This window comes from Belonocnema kinseyi, chromosome 7, assembly GCF_010883055.1.
Source record: "Belonocnema kinseyi isolate 2016_QV_RU_SX_M_011 chromosome 7, B_treatae_v1, whole genome shotgun sequence".
Classification (NCBI taxonomy): Eukaryota; Metazoa; Arthropoda; class Insecta; order Hymenoptera; family Cynipidae; genus Belonocnema; species Belonocnema kinseyi.
Window position 1 is genome coordinate 81,128,773 of NC_046663.1, and position 20,676 is coordinate 81,149,448.

The following is a 20,676-nucleotide window of genomic DNA, read 5'->3' on the forward strand; positions in this document are numbered from 1 at the left end:
GTTGTGGATTCGGATTCAGGGGCTCAAAATACATAAGAATAGAGGGTTTTCAGCTTTGGCGGTCTTAGTGCATACGGGATCATACCCAGCCCCCGGACTAAACACAAAAAATGATTTTGCGATATTGAAAAAAAATGATCAGCTAAGATTTTCATTGAAACGGATTTTGAAATGTTGGCACGTAAGAACAAATTCTCGCCTTCAGTTTTCGTCGACACTTTCTTTATACTTATCGCCGCTTGAAGCACAGTGTGGTCGGACGCGTCATCAGGTTGCAGATAGAGAGTATCAGTTATTTTTATGATATTTTTAGGATTGTAAGCTATGCAAAATTATTTGATATATTGGTTTCAGGAATATTGATATAGCGTACATAGAGTATATAGAGGTATAGATTTAGTGATACGAACTGGAACTCTTATTGCAAGATATGAGAATAATGTTTGGGTTTGTATTGAAGTCAACTATCTTATACCGCTAAATATCTGCTTTGGAGATATACATGAACATTTTTGAAAATATTAATCACATAATAAGTTTATGTCGTATTCATGCTTCCTTAATCTTGTTGTTGGAAGCATTGATATAAGAGACCTATTTAGAAGATGAAAAACCAATAAATGCATCATTATGAATAGGAGATTTCAGTGTTTAATTTAGCGAAGCTTAGATTTGTTCATTTCCTTCCTTAAAGCATGCATTGAGTGAAATTTGAGCATCGAAAATTGTGGCGTAAGAAGACATGGATTTCACCTCGCTTTCCGACAAATTTACAGAAGTGGTATTTCAAAATGTTATAAGAATTTCTTATCTAAAATTCGACTGATAAAGAATATACAAATTTATAAATATTTTAAAAAATCAATGCTCAAAAGAGATTCAGATACTACTCTGGAATTTTGAAGATAGAATAAAAGAATATATCCAGGGTGGCCACAAAACTTCATTTTTTAAATTCGCCAAACTTTCTCGGATTTCCCCTGGCTAATTTCTAATTATTTCCAACTATTAATATTTGAAATATAGGAAATCGAAATATAGAGGAAGGATTTTTTTTCACAGATAAAATAAAAAATTTCATTAGTATTCAGAGACGAAAATTATAATCTTATACAATTTTTCATGTAGAAAGAACCATCATAAATCGAGTGAAAGAAATTTAAATTGTCAGGGTACTCACTACCTTATTTACTGGAAAAGAGATTAATTTTCATTAATAATGTAACTAATGCTTTTTTCAATAACAAATATTGCAACAAAATTCATAATAATTCCAGGTGAAATGCAACAATTTCAGGAGTAAGTAATAATACTTTAATACAATTAAAAATTCCTTTGAATTCAGTAAGTTCGTCATTGGCTTTGAAAAAAAGGGTGAAGGCATACAAAAGAATTTGATGAAATCCCTCGGAATTCGGGGTGAGTTTAAAAGACTTTAGGATGTATTAATTAAAAATGTAACCAAAAAATTATAAAATACATTGAAATGAGTAGAATTGAGTGTATTAAAAGAATTCAAGTGAATTCAGACACTTGGAAAAAATTCTAAAGAATTGAGAGAATATAAAAGAATGCCGGATGAATTAATAAGAATGAAGGTGAATTCTAAACTAATTTAAATAAATTGAAAAAAGTACCTGCCAATCTCTTTAAATGTGCAAAACTCTACGACACCCTCATTTCCTGCGATAAATCTTTATTGAAAATGTAATTAAATAAATAAATTATGAAGAATCTTACGGGGGCGTGGGCACATAGTCATTGCGCTGTGCACGCTGCGCTCGTAGGTTTGAGTGTGTCTATGGCTCCAATGTATTTTCATTTTTTTGTTTTTATAATTTAAAAAAAGTGCGCATCCTATGCAAAAAAAATTTTGTTGGTTGCAATTTTATTACACCGTTTCCCGTTTTTCGAAAAACTTAATTTGCTTATTTTCAATGAAATTTTTAGGATTAAAAAAAATAAGCATCCTATCAAAAAATAATAATTAAGAAATTTGTAGATTTTGTTTGTAAGCATTTTTCGTTTCGTCCCTTGTATTGTTTATCCAGAAATTCAGCTTTGCTATTGTTAATGTTATTTTTTATGATAAAGACAAAAACTACACGTCCTGTAAAAGAATGACTAATAATAAATTTGTAGATCCTTTTTGGGTGAACAACGTTTGTCTAGGCATTTCTTGTTTCGTCGCTAGAGTCATTAGTCCAAAAATTAAATTTTGTTCTTTAATGTTATTTTTTAGGATTGAAAAGAAAACTGCGTGTTCTATCAAAACATGAGTTAAAGCTTTGCAGATCTTTTTTGAGTGAACAAATTCTATCTATTATTTTTTTATCACCTTATGTGGGTTTTCCAAATTTTTATGTTTAATTTTATTTTTTACAATTAAAACAAAAATTTCGCGTCTGATAAAAAATTGATAAATAACCATTTTTTAGCTCTTTTTTGGGTGAACAACTTTTTTGCATTGATTTTTTTCCGTAGTTTGAGTGGCTTGTTCGAAAATTTATTTATAATGTTGCTTTTTACGAATAAACAAAAAACTACTTTTTCTATTAAAAAGTGATCAATAACAAATGAGTGGATCTTTCTTGGGTGCATAATATTTATTTGTTCATATTTTTTCTTATATATTGCATAATTTAACCGCAAAGTAAAGCTTTCGATTTTTCATTATATTTTCTGTGGTTGAAACCAGAAACGTTGGTAAAAAAATTAAATTTTTATTTTTCAAACGATTCATATCGTGCGTTGCTTGGCTTTATATGTTCCTCTCTCTTGTTTTTTTTAAATTTTGTAAATGCCTTAACTCTGACAATTGAGGGTCTGGATTCAAATAGGGGACAAGCGCTCAAAAACGCGCATACGTACTATCCAAGCGTTTTGTGATACGCAAATTAAAAAATTTTTTAAGTAAATTTAGAAAAATAAGCTTTTAAAGCATGAGAAAACGGCACTTTTTTCTATTGAGCGTTTTTATTTCTAATGCATTTCTTTAATAATAAAATTGAATGAGGGGAAAAAAATATTTAAAATTAAATTATTTTTTAAAAAATAAATCGCCTTTACGAAGACAAGTATTTTTGAAACAGTTTTAAATGAACAAATGTCTCACTGGAAATTGTTTAAACTTTAACCTTGAATAGCTGACATTATGTTCCCCGACTTAGAAAAACATGCTTCCATCTGCATAAAGACAATTTATGATTTAAGAAATAAATCAATTTGGGAATCTTTCTTTTCCTTTTTCAATTTTAATATTAAAAATGTACACCAGGAAAAAAATTGTAATTGATAAAATTTCCATCTTATTTTCATTCTTCATAAGATCATATTTTTTCAATTTAATTTTTTCAACTTAAGAATTTGGATATTACAAGACGCTTGGACAATACTTTTTCACGTTTTCGAGCGCACGTCCCTTTATTGTATCCGGACTCTCAATATCATTTAATAAAAAAACTCGCAAGGATATATTTTTCAAATTTTTGAGTAATAAAAATAGCCGTTATTAAAATTTTTGAATCTTGAAAAAGAATTTTCTCATGATTTTTTAATATGTTCTAACTTTTTAAATTTTTATGCAAAATTGCTGGCTAACTGACTTGACATTCAGCTTCCGACCTTAAAAGAGAGCATAAAGGACAGACACATTAATAAAAACCTGTTTGTAGGGTTCAGAGGGTATAAAAACGTAGACATTTGACAAAAACTGGGGACGGGGTCAAATTTTTCGCAGATACTTTCTCTGACAAGAATTAAAAATTTAAATAAATACCTTGAAGAGCTTTTAAAATCCCTTAATATCATTGAAATTATCGGAAATCTTACAAAATCCCTGGAAATCTCTTAAAATACCTTTAACCTTTTAGATCCTATAAAATCGTTATATATCTTCCAAAATTCCATGTAAATCTTTACGATGGTATGAAAATTTGTTTAAATGCCTTGATCTTCCTGTAGTCTCTTGAAAATGCCTTGGACGAATTTTTAGTTATAATTATGAATCTTCAACAAACAAACAAAATTAAGTTTTAACAAAGTAGCTTAACACAACTAAAAAGTCGAATTTTTAATAAATAAATCATTTTCAGTCAAGAAAGAAAAAAAATTTTATTCAATTTGTAAAACTTTTAAGGCAATAGACGATATTTCAACCTGAAAATATGAATGTTAAAAAAAAGTTATTTTTGAATAAACAGTTACATTTTTAATAAAAAAAGTGAAAATTTACAACAAGAATATTGATTCTGCATTTTCAGTTAAAAAAATGCACGTAAAACCAAAAGTGGACTAGTTACATTTTCAGGTAAAAAATTAGGTTTTAACAAAAAAAAGTGCGTTGCAAATAACTTTTTATTGCCCAACATATAAATGAATCTTAGACTTGGCATCCGGTCAATTCAGTTTAAAATGTAGCTGCATTATATCTTCTAATTTGAAAATTGAATTTTCTTTAGCAAATTATTTTCATAAATTCTCATATAAAGTATCAGGCATGACCAGTGATGTAATCTATTTTAATGCTCCACAATATTGCTTTTTTATTGGTAGAAAAAGCGACAATTTTACACAAAAGCCTTTCAATATTTAACATTTTTATTTTTCCCGATTATTTTTTATGTATACAGCTTTAAATCTTATTGACTATTGCGAATAATCGAATGAGTAAGTTTCTGCATCGTTGGTAAACAAATACTCTTTGATTTAATCAGGGACACTTCACTTATTTAGATTAAGAGAGTATGTCTCGTTAAATTACAGCAAAGAAATTGTTACAAAATAAGAAATATTTTATAAATGATCATGTAACATCGTCAACTGTATTGAAGTAACAGGTAGGAAATATTGTATTACTTTATTGAAGTTATTTTGTAATATTCCATTATTGAAATACTTCTGACTTAGAGACGAAAATTCGAAAAGAGACAAGATGTTGGCCACTTAAAAATTACAGAATTATTTTGTATATTTATATTGACTTATTAGTAACAATGTGTGTATGGATTTTAACATTTTTTTAAGAAGAAAAAATTCCTAATTTTAGGAATATAGTCGTATTGTAAGCTTTAAATTTCTTTGTAATGATGAGACAAATCAATTCATGTATTTAACAAGCCTGTATGATTTTATAAATAAATGAGCAAAAGGTTCGGGCTAAATGGTATAAGGTTGGGGAGAAATGAGATAAATTTGGGGCAAAGTAGGAGGAGGTTTCGGGTAATGTGGTATAACGTTGCTACAAAAAACCCTATCAGGGGACAACATCTGTCCTTAGAGAAATAATGTAGCTTTACTTACGGTAACGTGGATCATGGGTTAACGTACAACAAAAGATAACTTTGGAATCAGACTCTGGATTCCAAACACAGCGTCGGCGAGGTCTTTCCGTAATATAGTTTGCGTATTTCATAGAAATCAAAATAAGGTTTATGAAACGCTTTATTGTCTCAATTCCATTTCAGCACTTAATTTTAGAAAATACTTTTTGTCGACAATAAGATAAGGGCTAGTATATATGTACATGTGCTTGTACAACTGCTAGTACGACCTCTTATTCGTATCTCAGTAACAGCTCAACTCATTCTTTAAACAACAGTTCTAGGTTTTTAGAAAAATGAAAGTATTTATTTGTACGCTCCTCTTCCTGTTCATGTCGTATCTTAATTATATTCGTAAGTAAAATCCGAAATTTAAAATGCCTTACATTCAGAATCCACATGTATACTATATTCAATAATTGTTTTTTTCGTAACGCATATCTATTAAATTAAAATTCGCAATTCACTTCAAAAGAGTTGAAACATGTGCTGTTATTATTGTAAGAACTTTCGAAAAATTGTCCGTTCGGAGTATGGCAAAAGTCTACTAATTACAAAGCAAGAATGTGGCCGAGTTGAGAACTTTGGTAATACGTCAGTGGTGACACGCTGACATGTAATTCATCCACGCTGTTGATTTTCCAATCAAGCGTAAATGAATTATCTTCCATTTCCATCAATAAATTAGGTTTTAACTACTTTTTTGGAGGAAAAGTGATTGAATTTTCTAGATATTACAGGCAGTGCAGTGTACCCTCATAAGTGTCATATGTTGGTTACATTATAACTGACATTTTTGCCAACATATGTTCCAAAATGTCACATTCAATCTATTCCCTTCCATTGTTGTATCTAAAACTTTTATTCAATTAGATAACCAATACTAATAACGAAAACTTTGGAAATAAAACAAAAATTTTGCCGAAATGCTTTGCATCAAGATTTTTGGAACAGTAACAAATTTTTATAGTTAGTAGAAAAATTCACCAATAAAAATCCCTTTTAATTTTCTCATAGAATCAATGTATATTTTGGGTATACCGAGGCCACCAACAGAACAAGTTGTAAATTATGCGGGTCAAATAGTGTTTGAGAGAGGGTATCTTAAAGAACTGCACTCGATGACTATGAAACGGCCATTAACTCATGAGCATGCAGAAAGGATCTGGACAGCCTGGATGCAAGAACGCATTTCTCAAGGTTTGGATTTAAATTATGATTCTTAACGTATCAAGTTCGCTAGCAAATTTGAGCACGCCTAGGGTACGCGAATGTTAATTTTATATTTGTGCGCAGGTCTTCTAAAATTAAAGGTCAAATTCTAGACAACTGTAATTTGTTGATTGTGCATTCTCTTTTGTTAATGCTCCTTCGCCTTTAAGAAACACATTCTCATTACGTTTCTCGTGATTGGCACTCGAATTTTCTCAAAATGCCCATTTTTCTACATTATTTTCAACTCTATTATACAGTGAATCCTAAAGATAAGGCCCCTTTATATAGTTCTCCCGATAATTGACGCCGCGCTGCAAGTAGGAGTAAAAGGAGCTGTTCGGGGTGAGTGGCGGTCGTTCAGGCGTGAACAAACAAAAGCGTTCTCTACGACACGGCACTTTATCTGGGTAATTCCCCAAACCCTCCAGCCCCAAAACCGTCACAGTCTCAGAGTTTCACTGTATTATATTTATTTCTGTACCTCTGCCTGGGGCGGCTCATTCAGACATTGCAACATAAAGTTAATCCGAACAACAGGTTTTTATGAATTTGTATGTCTATTTGTCTGTATGTGTGTCTGTGTATTTTTAGTTTGTGAGCGCGATAACTTCCGAAAATATTGACAGATTTCACTGGCATTTAGTATACTCTTTTAGTGTCTGAAATTGAAGGACACGTTTGTTAGCCAGCCATTTTGGAAGAAAATAAAAAAAGTTACAGCAATCTCAAAATTTGTAAGACCACTTTTTCCGAATTTGAAAATTCTATGTTCGGCTGTTCGTAGCATTCAAAAATCCGAACAATTTATCTAAATGAATTTTTTGGATAAAAAACCAATTACGAAAGTTATAGCATTTGCAAAATTGAAAAAAAATGAAAATGAAAATTTTAAGCCAAACAACGCATGATATGAAAAAAGTAAAAAAAAGAAGAAGAAATACACTGCTTTTTGAACAGCCTACAAGATGATCGTAACAACTTTTGAATTTTCCTAGAAAATCGAAGATTAAAATTTTGATTGCACAAAACATAGTGAAAAATCAAAAATTCCATTTTGTGATCATACTAGGCAAGATACACTGAAAAAAATTGTTCTTGGATCAAGTGAATTTTACTTGGTTCAAGTCAATTGCAGGTACAAATGGGGACGATAGAATATTAGTGTGTTGCAAATAAATAAATACTTGCTAACGTATGCTTGGAACAAGCGTACATATAATATATTTTCTTAATCTAAGAATATGTGGTATCGGACCAATAGACTAGTGCCTCGAATAACGAACTTTGTACCGGAGAAGCGTCTGTTAGACAAAAAATCTAAATTCAAAACACTATTTCTTGACTATTTCGTTATTGAATTCCTTTTACTTAAATATTTTGCTTCAAAAACGCATAACATTTTTTTCAATTACCAAGAAAATGTGATAATTGCATTTTAAAACATTTGTTTAAGCTTATAAGCTGGTTTCATGCTGCCAAATATTTATTTCTTATTATTTACATAATAAAAAAGAATTATGTAAGTATATGGGTGATAGAAAAATTTTTAACAATTTGTAGTCCAAGACATTTTTTATGATTAATGAATTCTTTAACTGAAAAACTTAATTTTATTAAGAAAAAAAATTTTTTAGTGGTGCCCGGAAGTTTTTAAAACTTAAAACAATTGTAAGTGTTTAAAATTTACTCTATATGTGTTAAAATCGTAAATATTTTTTATAATATTTCAGATAATATTTCAGAAGAATATAAAATTAAAAATTATGAAAAAATATTCCGGCTGAATAAAGGAATTAATTTTTAATTAAGAAAAAATTAATTTTTGGATTTGGCTAGATTAAAATTTTCTTTAAAAGTTAAAAAATCGGTTGCCTAAAACTTATTTAGTTTGAATTAGAATGAGACACGATAAGTTTATATATTCAAAACTAATTTTTTTTTTACTTAAAACTTTCATGAATTTTGCCATTTTTGTGATTTTCAAACTGCTATTATCGAACACGAAAATTGTTTGTGAACAAAATACAATTACGTCTTGATACTCTAATTTAAATTAAATAAGGCTCAGGTTACAAAACTTTAAACTTTTTAAAAATCAATTTTAATCTAGCCGAATCTAAAAAAAATCATATTTTCTTTATTGGAAAAAGAATTCCTGTATTCAACAGGAATATTTATCATTATTTTTTAATTCGGATACTTTACCTTGAATACTACCCAAAAATAATGTCAGGGTGGTCGTTTTAATTTAGGAAAAATTTCCCAGTAATTTTCCGAATCACAAAAATGTTTCACGGTTAAAAAAATCTAAATGGTTTAATTTTAAGTAGGTTAATAAATTCAAATTATCAGAGAAAAAATTATAGACGTGTTAAATTTATAACCTTTTCATAATTTTAGGAATGAAATGACTTTTGAGTCTTGCGTAATTATTTCAAAATTAAAAACACTTTTTTCACATATCTTTAAAATATTTAAATTCTTACATATCTCAAAATAATATAATGAAAAAGAGTTATCAGATCACTACGAACCAACTGCATACTGCGAACAGAATGTATCAGCGGCGAAGAGAATCAACTTCATACGGAGTGAATTTGCCGATAATTATTTTTAATAAGATATTTACGCAGTGAAAATTAAATCAATTTAGACCAATATATGACATTCGTTTCAAATTAATAATTATTTAAAACAGAATATTCAAGCATGATGTTAAAAAAATTATTTCTTCTCTGAATACATTCATTTTATTTTCGCAAGAACATGAAAATTGTTTTAATTAAAATAGTAGTCAAAATAAGTATATGAATTTACTTGGATCCAGAAACATTTTGTTAGAGTTTTAGTTACTTATCATGGGAATATAATATTTTAAATTCAATATTTGATTAAACTTCATGCAAATAAGTATAATGGATCAAATTAACTCAATAGTTTTTTGCTTGGAGTAAATATATTCTTGATTCAAATAACTGCTCTGATTCTATTATTCCCTTGATTCAAGAAAATCGGTTCCTTGTAAAAAGAAAATGCTTGCTTCCTTCATGTAAAATCAGCCAAGTAATTCAGCCTACTGGATTTGATGCAAATTTTTTTTCAGTGTACATATCACAAACGATGAATTGCCAAAAATTGTGTACCCAAAAAAATATCTACAAATTTATTGTGAATCACTTTTTTATAGAATGCGTAGTTTTTTTATTCGTAAAAAACAACATTAAAAATATAAACAATACATTTTTGGACAAACGACACAAGCTACGAAAAAAGATTTTTTCAAAGGTTTTCATCCAAAAAAGAGCTAAAAATGTCTACTGAATCATTTTTTAAAAGGAATTTTAGTTTTTGTTTTATTCGTGAAAAACTACATTAAAAATGAGAAAATTCAATTTTTTGACAAACGACAAAAGTTATGGAATAAATGAAATTTGCTCATCCAAAAAAAAGGACGAATAGATCTATGGAAAAACGATACAGGTTGTCATAAAATGTTTAATAACAAAATTGTTTTTTTTTTAATATGATGCGTAATTTAAAAAATTTTTAAAACAAGACAATGAAAATAATTATGGTTCAATACCAATGCACCATGAAAAATAAAATTTGTATATTATTTTGTAATATCTGTATAAGCAGTATCAGCTTGACATGGACAAATAAATATAATATAGGTACATTTGATACAATAGTATTGAACATAATGTAGAAAAGTTCACATTTTTGACAAAATCCAGTGCAAAGCACGAGATACGTTATTAGAATATATTCCTTAAAACCGAAGGAGCTATAAAAAAAAGAGAATTTACAATGAACAAATTTTATTTGTTTATATTTTGACCTTTAGTTTGAAAAGGCCGGCCCACAAATTTGGGAGAAATAAAAAGACTGAGAGCGAGGCTTGTGATGAAATTAATCTCGTCTCTCCGGAGCTTAGAGGGTAAGAGTATCGGACCGGCGCACGCAGTGGGACGAAAATCACGATCCTGGACAAATTGATTTTCCGACTACAGTTTTCATCCGATTCAAACGGTTTTTAAACAATTGAAGCTGATGAAAATCAGCATGATCTTATCAGGGCATACATTCAAATTGAGGATCTATTTTTTTCTTGAATAAAAAATGAAATAATTTTTTTTTTACTTTTGAAGAGAACCACTTCCAACAGAATACTCAGATTCATTCCCAAATACCCAGCATGAGTAGAGGAACTAGCCAGTACAATTTTCCAGTGCCGCAGCATAAATTAAAAAATGTATTTAATTTGTTATAAACAAATAAGTGGATGAAAATGGTTTCATATGGTTTTACGGTGTATGATTCCTTGATTCTCACTGGATTTCCTCAATTGATCAACAAAAATTATTTTTGTGTCATACCCGTGAGGATTCATGAATAAACAATCATTATTATAAACAAATAAAGAAAACAATTTTTGGCTTCAGCTATTATTAGCTACATAGAGCTCGTGAATGATACTCAGTTACCATATCTGCTTATATAATAACAATTCGTAATTGTTCAAACGATCTTAGTTAACAATTGCATTATTCGGCTATTTTTCGTCACACAAACTTCGTTCTTTGGATGCGTTTAATTGTTAATGACTGACCTTCGAATAACGTTAGGGGATTTATATAAATAATAACAACTGTCATTGTTATAAACAATTTCATGAACAATTACTCATCGTTTCTATTGGTCATGGAATGAATAGCGTTTTCCACCCAGAATCAACTGCAGATCACAAATTGATGATACTCATTCATTATTTTGGATTATCCGCTAATAATTGTTGATAATTTAAGCAAATGTAATAAACAAATACACAGTTTGGCCATTTTTTGATATTCTTACTTCGTTTGCAGAACAGGATTAACTGTAGTAAGATGAAAGAATATCGAAAAATGGCCAAACTGGGATTTGTTTATTACATTTGTTTAAGTAATGAACAATTGTTATTATATGAGCAGATATGATAACTGAGTATCATTCAGGAGCTCTATGGAGCTAATTCCATGGAAAACGACTATTCTTTTCGTCACCAATAGCTGAAGCCAAAAATTGTTTTCTTTATTTGCTTATAGTAATAATTGTTTATTCATGAATCCTCACGAGTTTGACACAAAAATGATTTTTGTCGATAAATTGAGTAAATCCAATAAGAATCAAGGGATCATAACCGTAAAACCATATGAAACCATTTTCATTCACTTATTTGTTTATAAAAAATTAAATACATTTATTAATTTATCTTACAATACTGAAAAATTGTACTGGGTAGTTCCTCTACTCATTCTGGGTATTTGGCATGAATCTGAGTATTCTCTTGGAAATGGTACTCTTCAAAAGTAAAAAAAAAAATTATTTAATTTTTTTCATGAAAAAAATAGAGTCTCAATTTGAATATATGCTCTGATAAGATCATGCGGATTTTCATCAGCTTTAATTTTTAAAAAACCGTTTGAATCGGATGAAAACTGCAGTCGGAAAATCAACCTAAAAATACAAAGTTTTATATTGAAAAATATTGAATTTTGATAAGTAGACAAAAAAATACATTTATCCTTTAATTCGTTAACCTTTAAGAATGGAGGATAAGAAGACTCTACTATATTTTTCCTACAGGACGAAGATCTTTGGCAAATGATGATTTATTGATCCGTAATAGAATTGCTGTTGCAAAACTCCGTGGACCTTTATTTTATGGAAGAAATACAGCTCAAGCCGGTAATTTAAACACTTAGATACAATTCAAAATCAATATTAAAAAGATCTGTGCAAAACTTGAAGTGTTTTTCTTAATTATGGAGTACTTTGTGAGCGGTTAAAGGGTATCTTTCAAAGGCCAAGATTTGAATTATAATAGATTTTTGCCTGTTAAATTCAGACCCAGCCTGTAAATTAATGTGGACCTTCAGGTTTCTGAGAAAAAAGCGATCGAATCTGCTTTTTTAATCCTTGAATGATTACATTCTTTCTATCAAAGCAAATTTCATTATTCGGTATATTCAAAAGTTTCTGGGGTCTCTGATTTCAAATCGCGAATAAAAATGTCAAATTTCGAAATGGTGAATCCAATATGGTGGATATGTGTTTTTCGGTTCGCTGACTTCAAATCTGGAGTCAAAATATAAAAATTCAAAATAGTGAATCCAATATAACGGACGATAATTCTACAAATAAAATCAATTTGACTAGAAATTGCTACATATGCAACTGTTTCATCGACTAAATAAACAATAAAAGAACAATCGTTTGAAGGGTCAATCTGTTATACGTCAATGAGCCTGAAGCCAATATGCCAGAAAATATTGCATGGCTTAACGCTTAAAAAATTACATGGAAAGTAAGGACTCAAAAATTTTATAGAAAAAAAGGTATTTTCGCAGTTTTTAAAAACAGTTAACTTTGGTCCATAGTTTTTCAGTGAAAAGATAATAGAAGAAGTCTGAAAAAATTTATAAAGGTACTCCAAAAATTGCTCAAGCAAATGCATAGAAAAATTTTCGAAATACATATTAAGAATAAAATATTTTATAGTCAGATACATCCATATTATCTTTAGTTTCAATTAACATAACTATAATTTCAAATTTGAGGCTCTCATCCATATAGCACATTTTCCGAAAAACCTGGTCTGTTTTCTGGACATGGTCTAATAAAAAAATTAATCATTTTAAAAAGTGACAAATGATTTTCTTTTATTTCTCAATGCTTTTCACATAATTTCTGAGATAGAATGAATAATAAAATTGCTTATAATTTTTGGAGAGCACAGTCATCATGAATTTTAAAAACATCCGAAATCCTAATTCGTGATTCCAAGTTATCTCTGGCTCTTTTTCTGGGCAATTCTTTTCTCTCGAGAAGGAGTCGCACCTAATGCGGTTCCTAGCGACATATTTCTGAACCATATTAATGCAGCGCATTAGGTGCGACTTCTTCTCGTAATAGAAAATAATCGCTCATAGCATAAGTCATAGCTGACTTGCGACCACGAATTATGAATGGTTTCAATTCATGTTTTCGAAAAGAGAGGTAACTTTTCGAAGTGCAATTACCAAACGAAAAAGTACGCGGAAACGAAGGTCCTATTTCAGAAAAAAAGTTCAAAAGTAGTACCATTTAAGACTAAAAACATATTTCTGATCCTCCAAAATGATGCCTCAATGGATGAGGAAGATGACTCTAAGATAAAAAACAAGGACAGAAAAGGTGTAAATACCAACGATCAAAATAGCATATCATCAAACTTCAAAAAGAATATGACAGTAAAAGCAAAAAACAAAAAATGCCTCCCATAATATTTGAACAATACTTACATCAATGACTACGCCCTACTCACTAAATGCATACAAAAAGTTACTGTTGGAGATCCGAAAGTTAAAAAGAATTACAACTCCGCCAAGGTAAAATTCTAAATTCATCTACAAAATAAATATGCGAGCATACAAAGATTGTTCCGAAAATACCTTTCTATACATATATTACACACCAAGGTAAATCTCAGAAAGTTTTATCCATGGACTAGGATAATTAGCAGAAACGGACATTAAGGAGTATCAAGAGAGGGAAGAACTACAAACAGTGAATAAATTTAGACTCGAGCCTAAAGTGCAGAGTCAGAATAAAAACAGCGAATTATAGAGGTTATATGATGTCTATAAAGAACACTTAAATAAAGGGGAACAATTCAAAATTCAAAGGAAACTTTATCTGCAGTATATAAGGGCTTACCCTGAAGAAAGCTTAGCGCAATATTTTTCATAACTAGCGAGAGAAAGATGACTGCAGAACCAGCTGAAAGGATACTCATCCACAGGAACTATCCCAGTGGGCACAAAATTTGGCGACGTTTTTACGACATCGTTACGACATCTTTACGACATATTTACGACATTCTATGTCCATGTCGTTACAGTGTCTTTACTATATCGTAACGACATCGTCATATCATACGACATATTTACGATATCATAAAGACGACTTAACGATATGGACATAGGTTGTCGTAAAGTTGTCGTAAAGATGTTATAACGATGTCGTAAAGACGTCGCCAAATGCTGTGCCCACTAGGAAACCAAGTTCAATTATCATGGGGAGATAGAAGACCTTTCTCGAGAAGAAGATTGAGTTAACGAATCTCCAGATATAGCAGATGTCCTGGCAGTCTTTCGGAAAATAAACCAATTCTGTGATGTAGATAAGTTTTTCAACCTAGCAGAGTGTCGATCGTAAAGACATATTGACATATTTATAGTTGAAGGATTATCCCAGTGGGCACAAAGTTTGGCGACGTCTTTACGATATCGTTACGACATCCTTACGACAACTTTACGACGTCCTATGTTCATGTCGTTAAGGTGTCTTTACGATATCGTAAATAAGTCGTATGATCTGACCATATCTTTACGATTTCGTAAATAAAACGTATGATCTGACGATGTCTTTACGATATCGCAAAGACACCGAAACGACATGGACATAGGATGTCGTACAGATGTCGTAAAGATGTCGTAACGATGCCGTAACGATTTCGTAAAGACGTTGCCAAATTTTGTGCTAAGTGGGATATATCATCATCAGAGAATAACAGAAATTCTTGACGTATTTTTAAACTAGATGTAGCTATGGATTAAAAAATTGTTTGCATTTAATTTTTCTGAAAAAGATTTTCTTCTCTCCGCTGGGAATCAGACTACAGAACTGACGATTGCCAATCGGGTGCTTTTCCCTTATTCGGAAGTTCTTTGGAGCGAAGGAGAAGATCTTTTTTCAGGAAAAATGTAATCAAACAATTTTTAATCGATAGCTCTATCTGGTCTGAAAAGACGTTAAGAATTGCTGTTATTCTCTGATGATAATACGGATTCCTTGAAAAAATTGACTTGTAACTCCTGAAATGATAATGTGTATGTTTCTGAAAAAGGATTATTCTTTCGATCTCTCCAATTGTCAGTCAGAAGTTCTGTGATTCGATTCCGCGAAGAAGAAGATATTCTTTCAGAAAAAAAGTAATTAAAAATATTTATAGTTAGCAAAACATGGTTAAATAATAAGCCTAAAGCGAGGTTGTAAAAATATAAATGTTATAGAAAAGATACGACTAGCCTAAGACAAGCAGGGGGGGGGGGGTAGCGTTGTATGTTAAACATCTAATTCCTTACATTAAGTACAACCTAGAGATTAAGTAATACCTTGAAGCACATTCCATCCATCTGGAAAATAAAATAAATAAAGCAGTAATGTATGCTCCACTCAGCACTACTATCTGTACAAAAAGGCTTAATCGTAGATTTAATCTAAGCAGTAAAGTCATAGTATGCGGTGACATCAATGCGAAGCGTATTTGCTGGAACCGTTATTATAACAATAAAAATGCGAACATAACATACAACTTTATCAATGAACATTCTTATTCTTTGAAGTTCCTAAATAATTATACTTAGCAATCATATAATACAAAAGCCTGATCAAGCATAGTTTATTTAATGATTATTACAATTGTAACAAACTTTGAAACTCTCGCTGCCCTAGATGAGCTAATTTTTGATCACATGCCTGTCCTAATTCTTCTCAATGATAACTACATAAGTACAGCGAAACTCTGATACTGTGCAGGTTTTGAGGCTGGCGGGTGAGCAGCCCCGATTGAGTTCTGCTCTGCTTTTGTTTGATCATGCCCAAGCAAACGCCGCGCACTCCAGGGGCCCTATATCAGAGGGGTCCATATCATGTCACATGCGGCAAGTCTCTCTGTAGAAAGTCCCACCTGCGGCATGTCACATATAAGGCATGTCACATATAAAGCATGTCACATATAAGGCATGTCACATATAAGGCATGTCACATCTGCGGCATGTCACATATGAGGCATGTCACATCTGCGGCATGTTACATATGAGGCATGTCACACCTGCGGCATGTTAAATCTGCGGCATGTCACATCTGCGGCTTGTCACATCTGCGGAATGTCTCATCTGCGGTACGTCACAACTGCGGCATTTCTCACCAGTAAATATTCTCCCAGTGGCATCTCTCCCTTCCAACAAATTTTTAATATCTAATTAAAAATCACTGAACTGCGGCAAGCCTCCCGGGACTAATTATCACATCTGCGGCATCACCCACTAGGCGAAAAGTCTCCCCAGTGGCATCTCTCATCCGTGTAAAAATGTTCAAGTCCACATCAAAGTGGCAAAAGTGTGGCAAGTCTCTCACGACTGATTGTCACACCTGCGACATCTCTCGTCCGCGGCAAGACTCCCCAGCGGCATCTCCCATTCGGGAAAAATTTTGCAATCCACATCAAACTGGCAAAAGTGCGGCAAGTCTCTTAGGATTAATTGTCACATTCGCGGCATCTCTCATCAGCGGCAAGTCTCCAGCGGCATCTCTCCCCCAAGAAATATTTTTAGGCACTTCCAAAGATGATGTGGCTGCTGCAAGCCTCTCCAGTAGCATCTCTCTCCTGAAAAAACTTGTTAAGTACTTCCAAAGGTGGAACAACTGTAGCAAATCTACATAGCGGCATCTCTCCCCGAATACAACTTTGTAAGAACTTCTAGAATTGGCAAAAATGCAGCAAGTCTCCCCAACGGCATCTCTCCTCCAAGAAAATTTTGTAAGGACTTCTAAAAGTGGAAAACGTGCTGCAAGTCCCCACAGCGCCATCTCTCCTCCAACAAATTTTCTAAGTAGTTTTAAAGATGGCCAAAATGCGGCAAGTCTCCCCAGCGGCATCTCTCCCCCAACAAATTTTTGTAAGTAGTTTCGAAGATAGCCAAACTGCGGCAAGTGTCCCCAGCGGCATCTCTTCCCCAAGAACATTTTGTAAGAATTTCTAAAAATGGTAAAACTGCGACCAGTCTCCCCAGCAGCATCTCTTCCCTAACAAATTTTCTAAGTAGTTTTAAAAATGGCAAAAATGCATCAAGTCTCCCCAGCGGCATCTCTCCCCCAACAAATTTTTGTAAGTAGTTTCGAAGATAGCCAAACAGCGGCAAGTGTCCCCAGCGGCATCTCTTCCCCAAGAACATTTTGTAAGGATTTCTAAAAATGGCAAAACTGCGACCAGTCTCCCCAGCAGCATCTCTTCCCTAACGAATTTTCTAAGTAGTTTTAAAAATGGCAAAAATGCAGTAAGTCTCCCCAGCGGCATCTCTCCCCAAACAAATTTGCTAAGTAGTTTCGAAGATGGCCAAATTTCGGCAAGTCTCCTCAGCGGCATCTCTCTCCCAAGAACATTTTGTAAGGACTTCTAAAAATGGCAAGAGCGCGGCAAGTCTCTCTAGCAGCATCTTTCACCCACGAAAATTTTCTAATTAGTTCTAAGGACGGTAAAACTGCAGCTAGTCTCCATAGCGGCATCTCTATCCCTATAATTTTTTAAAACTATTTCCAAATATGTAAAAACTGCGGCAAATCAGAAAAAAAAACTGCTGGGGAGAATTTGTCGGGGGCAGATGACGCTGGGGAGACTTGTCGCACTTTTGCCATTTTTAGAAGTGCTTACAAAATTTTGTTGGGGGAGAGATGCAACTGGGGAGACTTGCCGCATTTGGCCATGTTTGGAAATGCTTAACAAATTTTCTTGAGAGATAGTTGCCGCTGGGGAGATTTGCCGCACTTTCGCCGCTTTTAGAAGTTCTTACAGATTTTTCTTAGGAGAGAGTTGCCGCTGGGGAGACTTGCCGCAGTTTTTCCATCTTCAAAACTACTTATAAAATTTGTTGGGGGAGAGATGCTGTTGGAGAGACTTGCCGCACTTTCGCCATTTTTAGAAGTCCTTACAAAATTTTCTTGGGCGAAAGATGCCGCTGTGGAGATGCGCCGCATTTTTACCATCTTCAAAACTACTAAGAAAATTTGTTGGGGGGCAGATGAAACTGGGGAGACTTGTCACACTTTTGCGATTTTTAGAAGGGCTTACAAAATTTTCTTGGAGAAGAGATGTCGTTGGGGAGACTTGTTACAGTTTTGCCATTCTTAGAAGTTCTTACAAAATTTTATTCGGGGAGAGTTGCCGCCGGGGAGACTTGCTGCAGTTGTTTCACTTTTGGAAGTACTTAACAAGTTTTTTCGGGAGAGAGATGCCGCGAATGTGACAGTTAATCCTAAAGACTTGCCGCACTTTTACCAGTTTGATGTGGATTGCAAAATTCTTCCCGAATGGGAGGTGCCGCTGGGGAGTCTTGCCGCGGTTGAGAGATGCCGCAGATGTGACAATTAGTCCCGGGAGGCTTGCTGCAGTTCAGTGATTTTTAATTGGACATTCAACATTTTTTGGAAGGGAGAGATGCCACTGCAAGAATATTTACTAGTGAGAGATGCCGCAAAAATGTCGATTTCACAGTGAGAAATGCCGCGAGGGAGGGAAGCCGCTGAGTAGAGACGCTGCAGTTGTGACATGCTGCAGATAAGGCATGCCGTAGATGTGTCATGCCGCAGAGGTGACATGCCGTATATGCGAAATGCCGCAGTTGTGACATACCGCAGATGAGACGTTCCGCAGATTTGGCAAGCCGCACATGTGACATTTCGCAGATGTGACATGCTTCAGAAGAGACATGCCACAAATGTGACATGCCGCAGGTGGGACTTGCTGTAGAGAGACTTGCTGCAAGTGACATGATATGGACCTTATCAGAGTTTCACTGTATAGGGCCTCGCTACCTTCAAAGATTTGTAAATTACAAAAGTGCACTATTATTGCAATATCTACTTGAGAAATAGACAAATATGCCTTATCTGAAGCTCAGTTCATACACAATTTTGAGAGCATTTAATCCTTTGAAGAGAAAAAATTCTATCTCTCACATAGCTACAATTAAAAGAACTTAATCAATCATGAAAAAGGACGTAAATTCACCCTTTTAAAACGAAAGCCGGCCCTCAATACCACTAAAGTAATAGATAAAAGTGTAGATGGGCCTACTAAGATAATATCTGGACCAAACCAAGCACAGGAATGAACTAACAAGAATTAAACTTTCTTCACTTAGCTCTAGGGACAATACTCTCTAGAAAATGGCAAAATCAGTTAAAAAGCTAAAGTAACAGCAATTCCTCCGCTCAAAACCTCAGATGAAGTCTCATTGAATGATAAAGGTAAAGCACAATTGGTTGTAATTAACATTGAAAAAGTCCACTATCTAACTACTAAGATTGTAGAACATGCAAATAATAATAAAATTGAGAAACAGTATCATAGAACTATTCAAACTGAAATTACCTAATAATAAATTAGACTAGCTATCTAAAAGAAATTAAAAAAGCTATATGTAAAATAAAAGCCAAAAAAGCGGCTAGTCTGTATAGCATGCAAAATATTATGCTGAAGTATCTCCCAAAAAAACCATAGTTCAAATTACGAATATATATATAATGCTTGCTTAAAACCAGGTAACTTCCTAGCTACATGAGGAAATGCTAAGATCATATACGCTTTCATAAGCCGAGAAAGGAAAAACATCTCTCCAAAGTTAAATACCTAGCAGTCTTTTTGCACAAATGAGCAAAACTTTGAGTATGTAATCGTAAATAGGTTCCATTATAAGGAAAATGTCCTTATTTTCATTTATTGAGAAATGAATATTTATTGATTCATTCAGTATGACAACATTCATGAAACGTGAGATTTTGGAAAAAATTTCAAATGATAAGAAAAAGGAAACTGGTGTTCTGTTTATCTTGGATAAATTTAATACTGATAGGCAAAAGGTAAAAACTGAAGACTTAGAGCGTTTGCGAGTTTTTGTCTCAAATCTCGTTACAAAGAGATAAAATAGATACAAGGCCTCTTGTAGGATTATACAAAGATTTGAAGAATATAATGTAGATTGACTGATTCAAATTTTCTCGTTCCCGAAATTAGGTTGGAATTTCCTGACCTTAAACCTCTAAAACGTAGTCGCCCAAGTCTTTGTTTTGCTCACGGAAAAAAAATTCTTGAGGCGAACGAGTGAATCGTGAATATATTAAACTCAAAGAAAGTTTCCGCTTAGATTAGGTCAAACGTTTCGTTATATGAGTTAAAAATTTAGTTACTTTATGTAAATTGTTCTCGTAAATCAGTTATTTGGACAAAATTGCTAAGTTCGAGAGTTTATTATTTTCGACAGATTATGTATAATTG

General features: G+C 32.6%; 1 protein-coding gene across 2 annotated transcripts in view; it reads right to left on the bottom strand.

The window, feature by feature from the left end:
* Positions 1–20,676, bottom strand: part of LOC117177177 — a 131,881-nt gene that overhangs the window by 99,105 nt on the left and 12,100 nt on the right. Inside the window, exon 2 of one of the 2 annotated variants that reach the window (XM_033367688.1) lies at positions 15,737–15,757. The exons of the other annotated variant lie outside the window; for it this stretch is intronic. Coding sequence (XP_033223579.1) covers positions 15,737–15,757 — 21 coding nt within the window. The remainder of the gene's footprint in view (positions 1–15,736; positions 15,758–20,676) is intronic. 2 annotated transcript variants of the gene reach the window in all.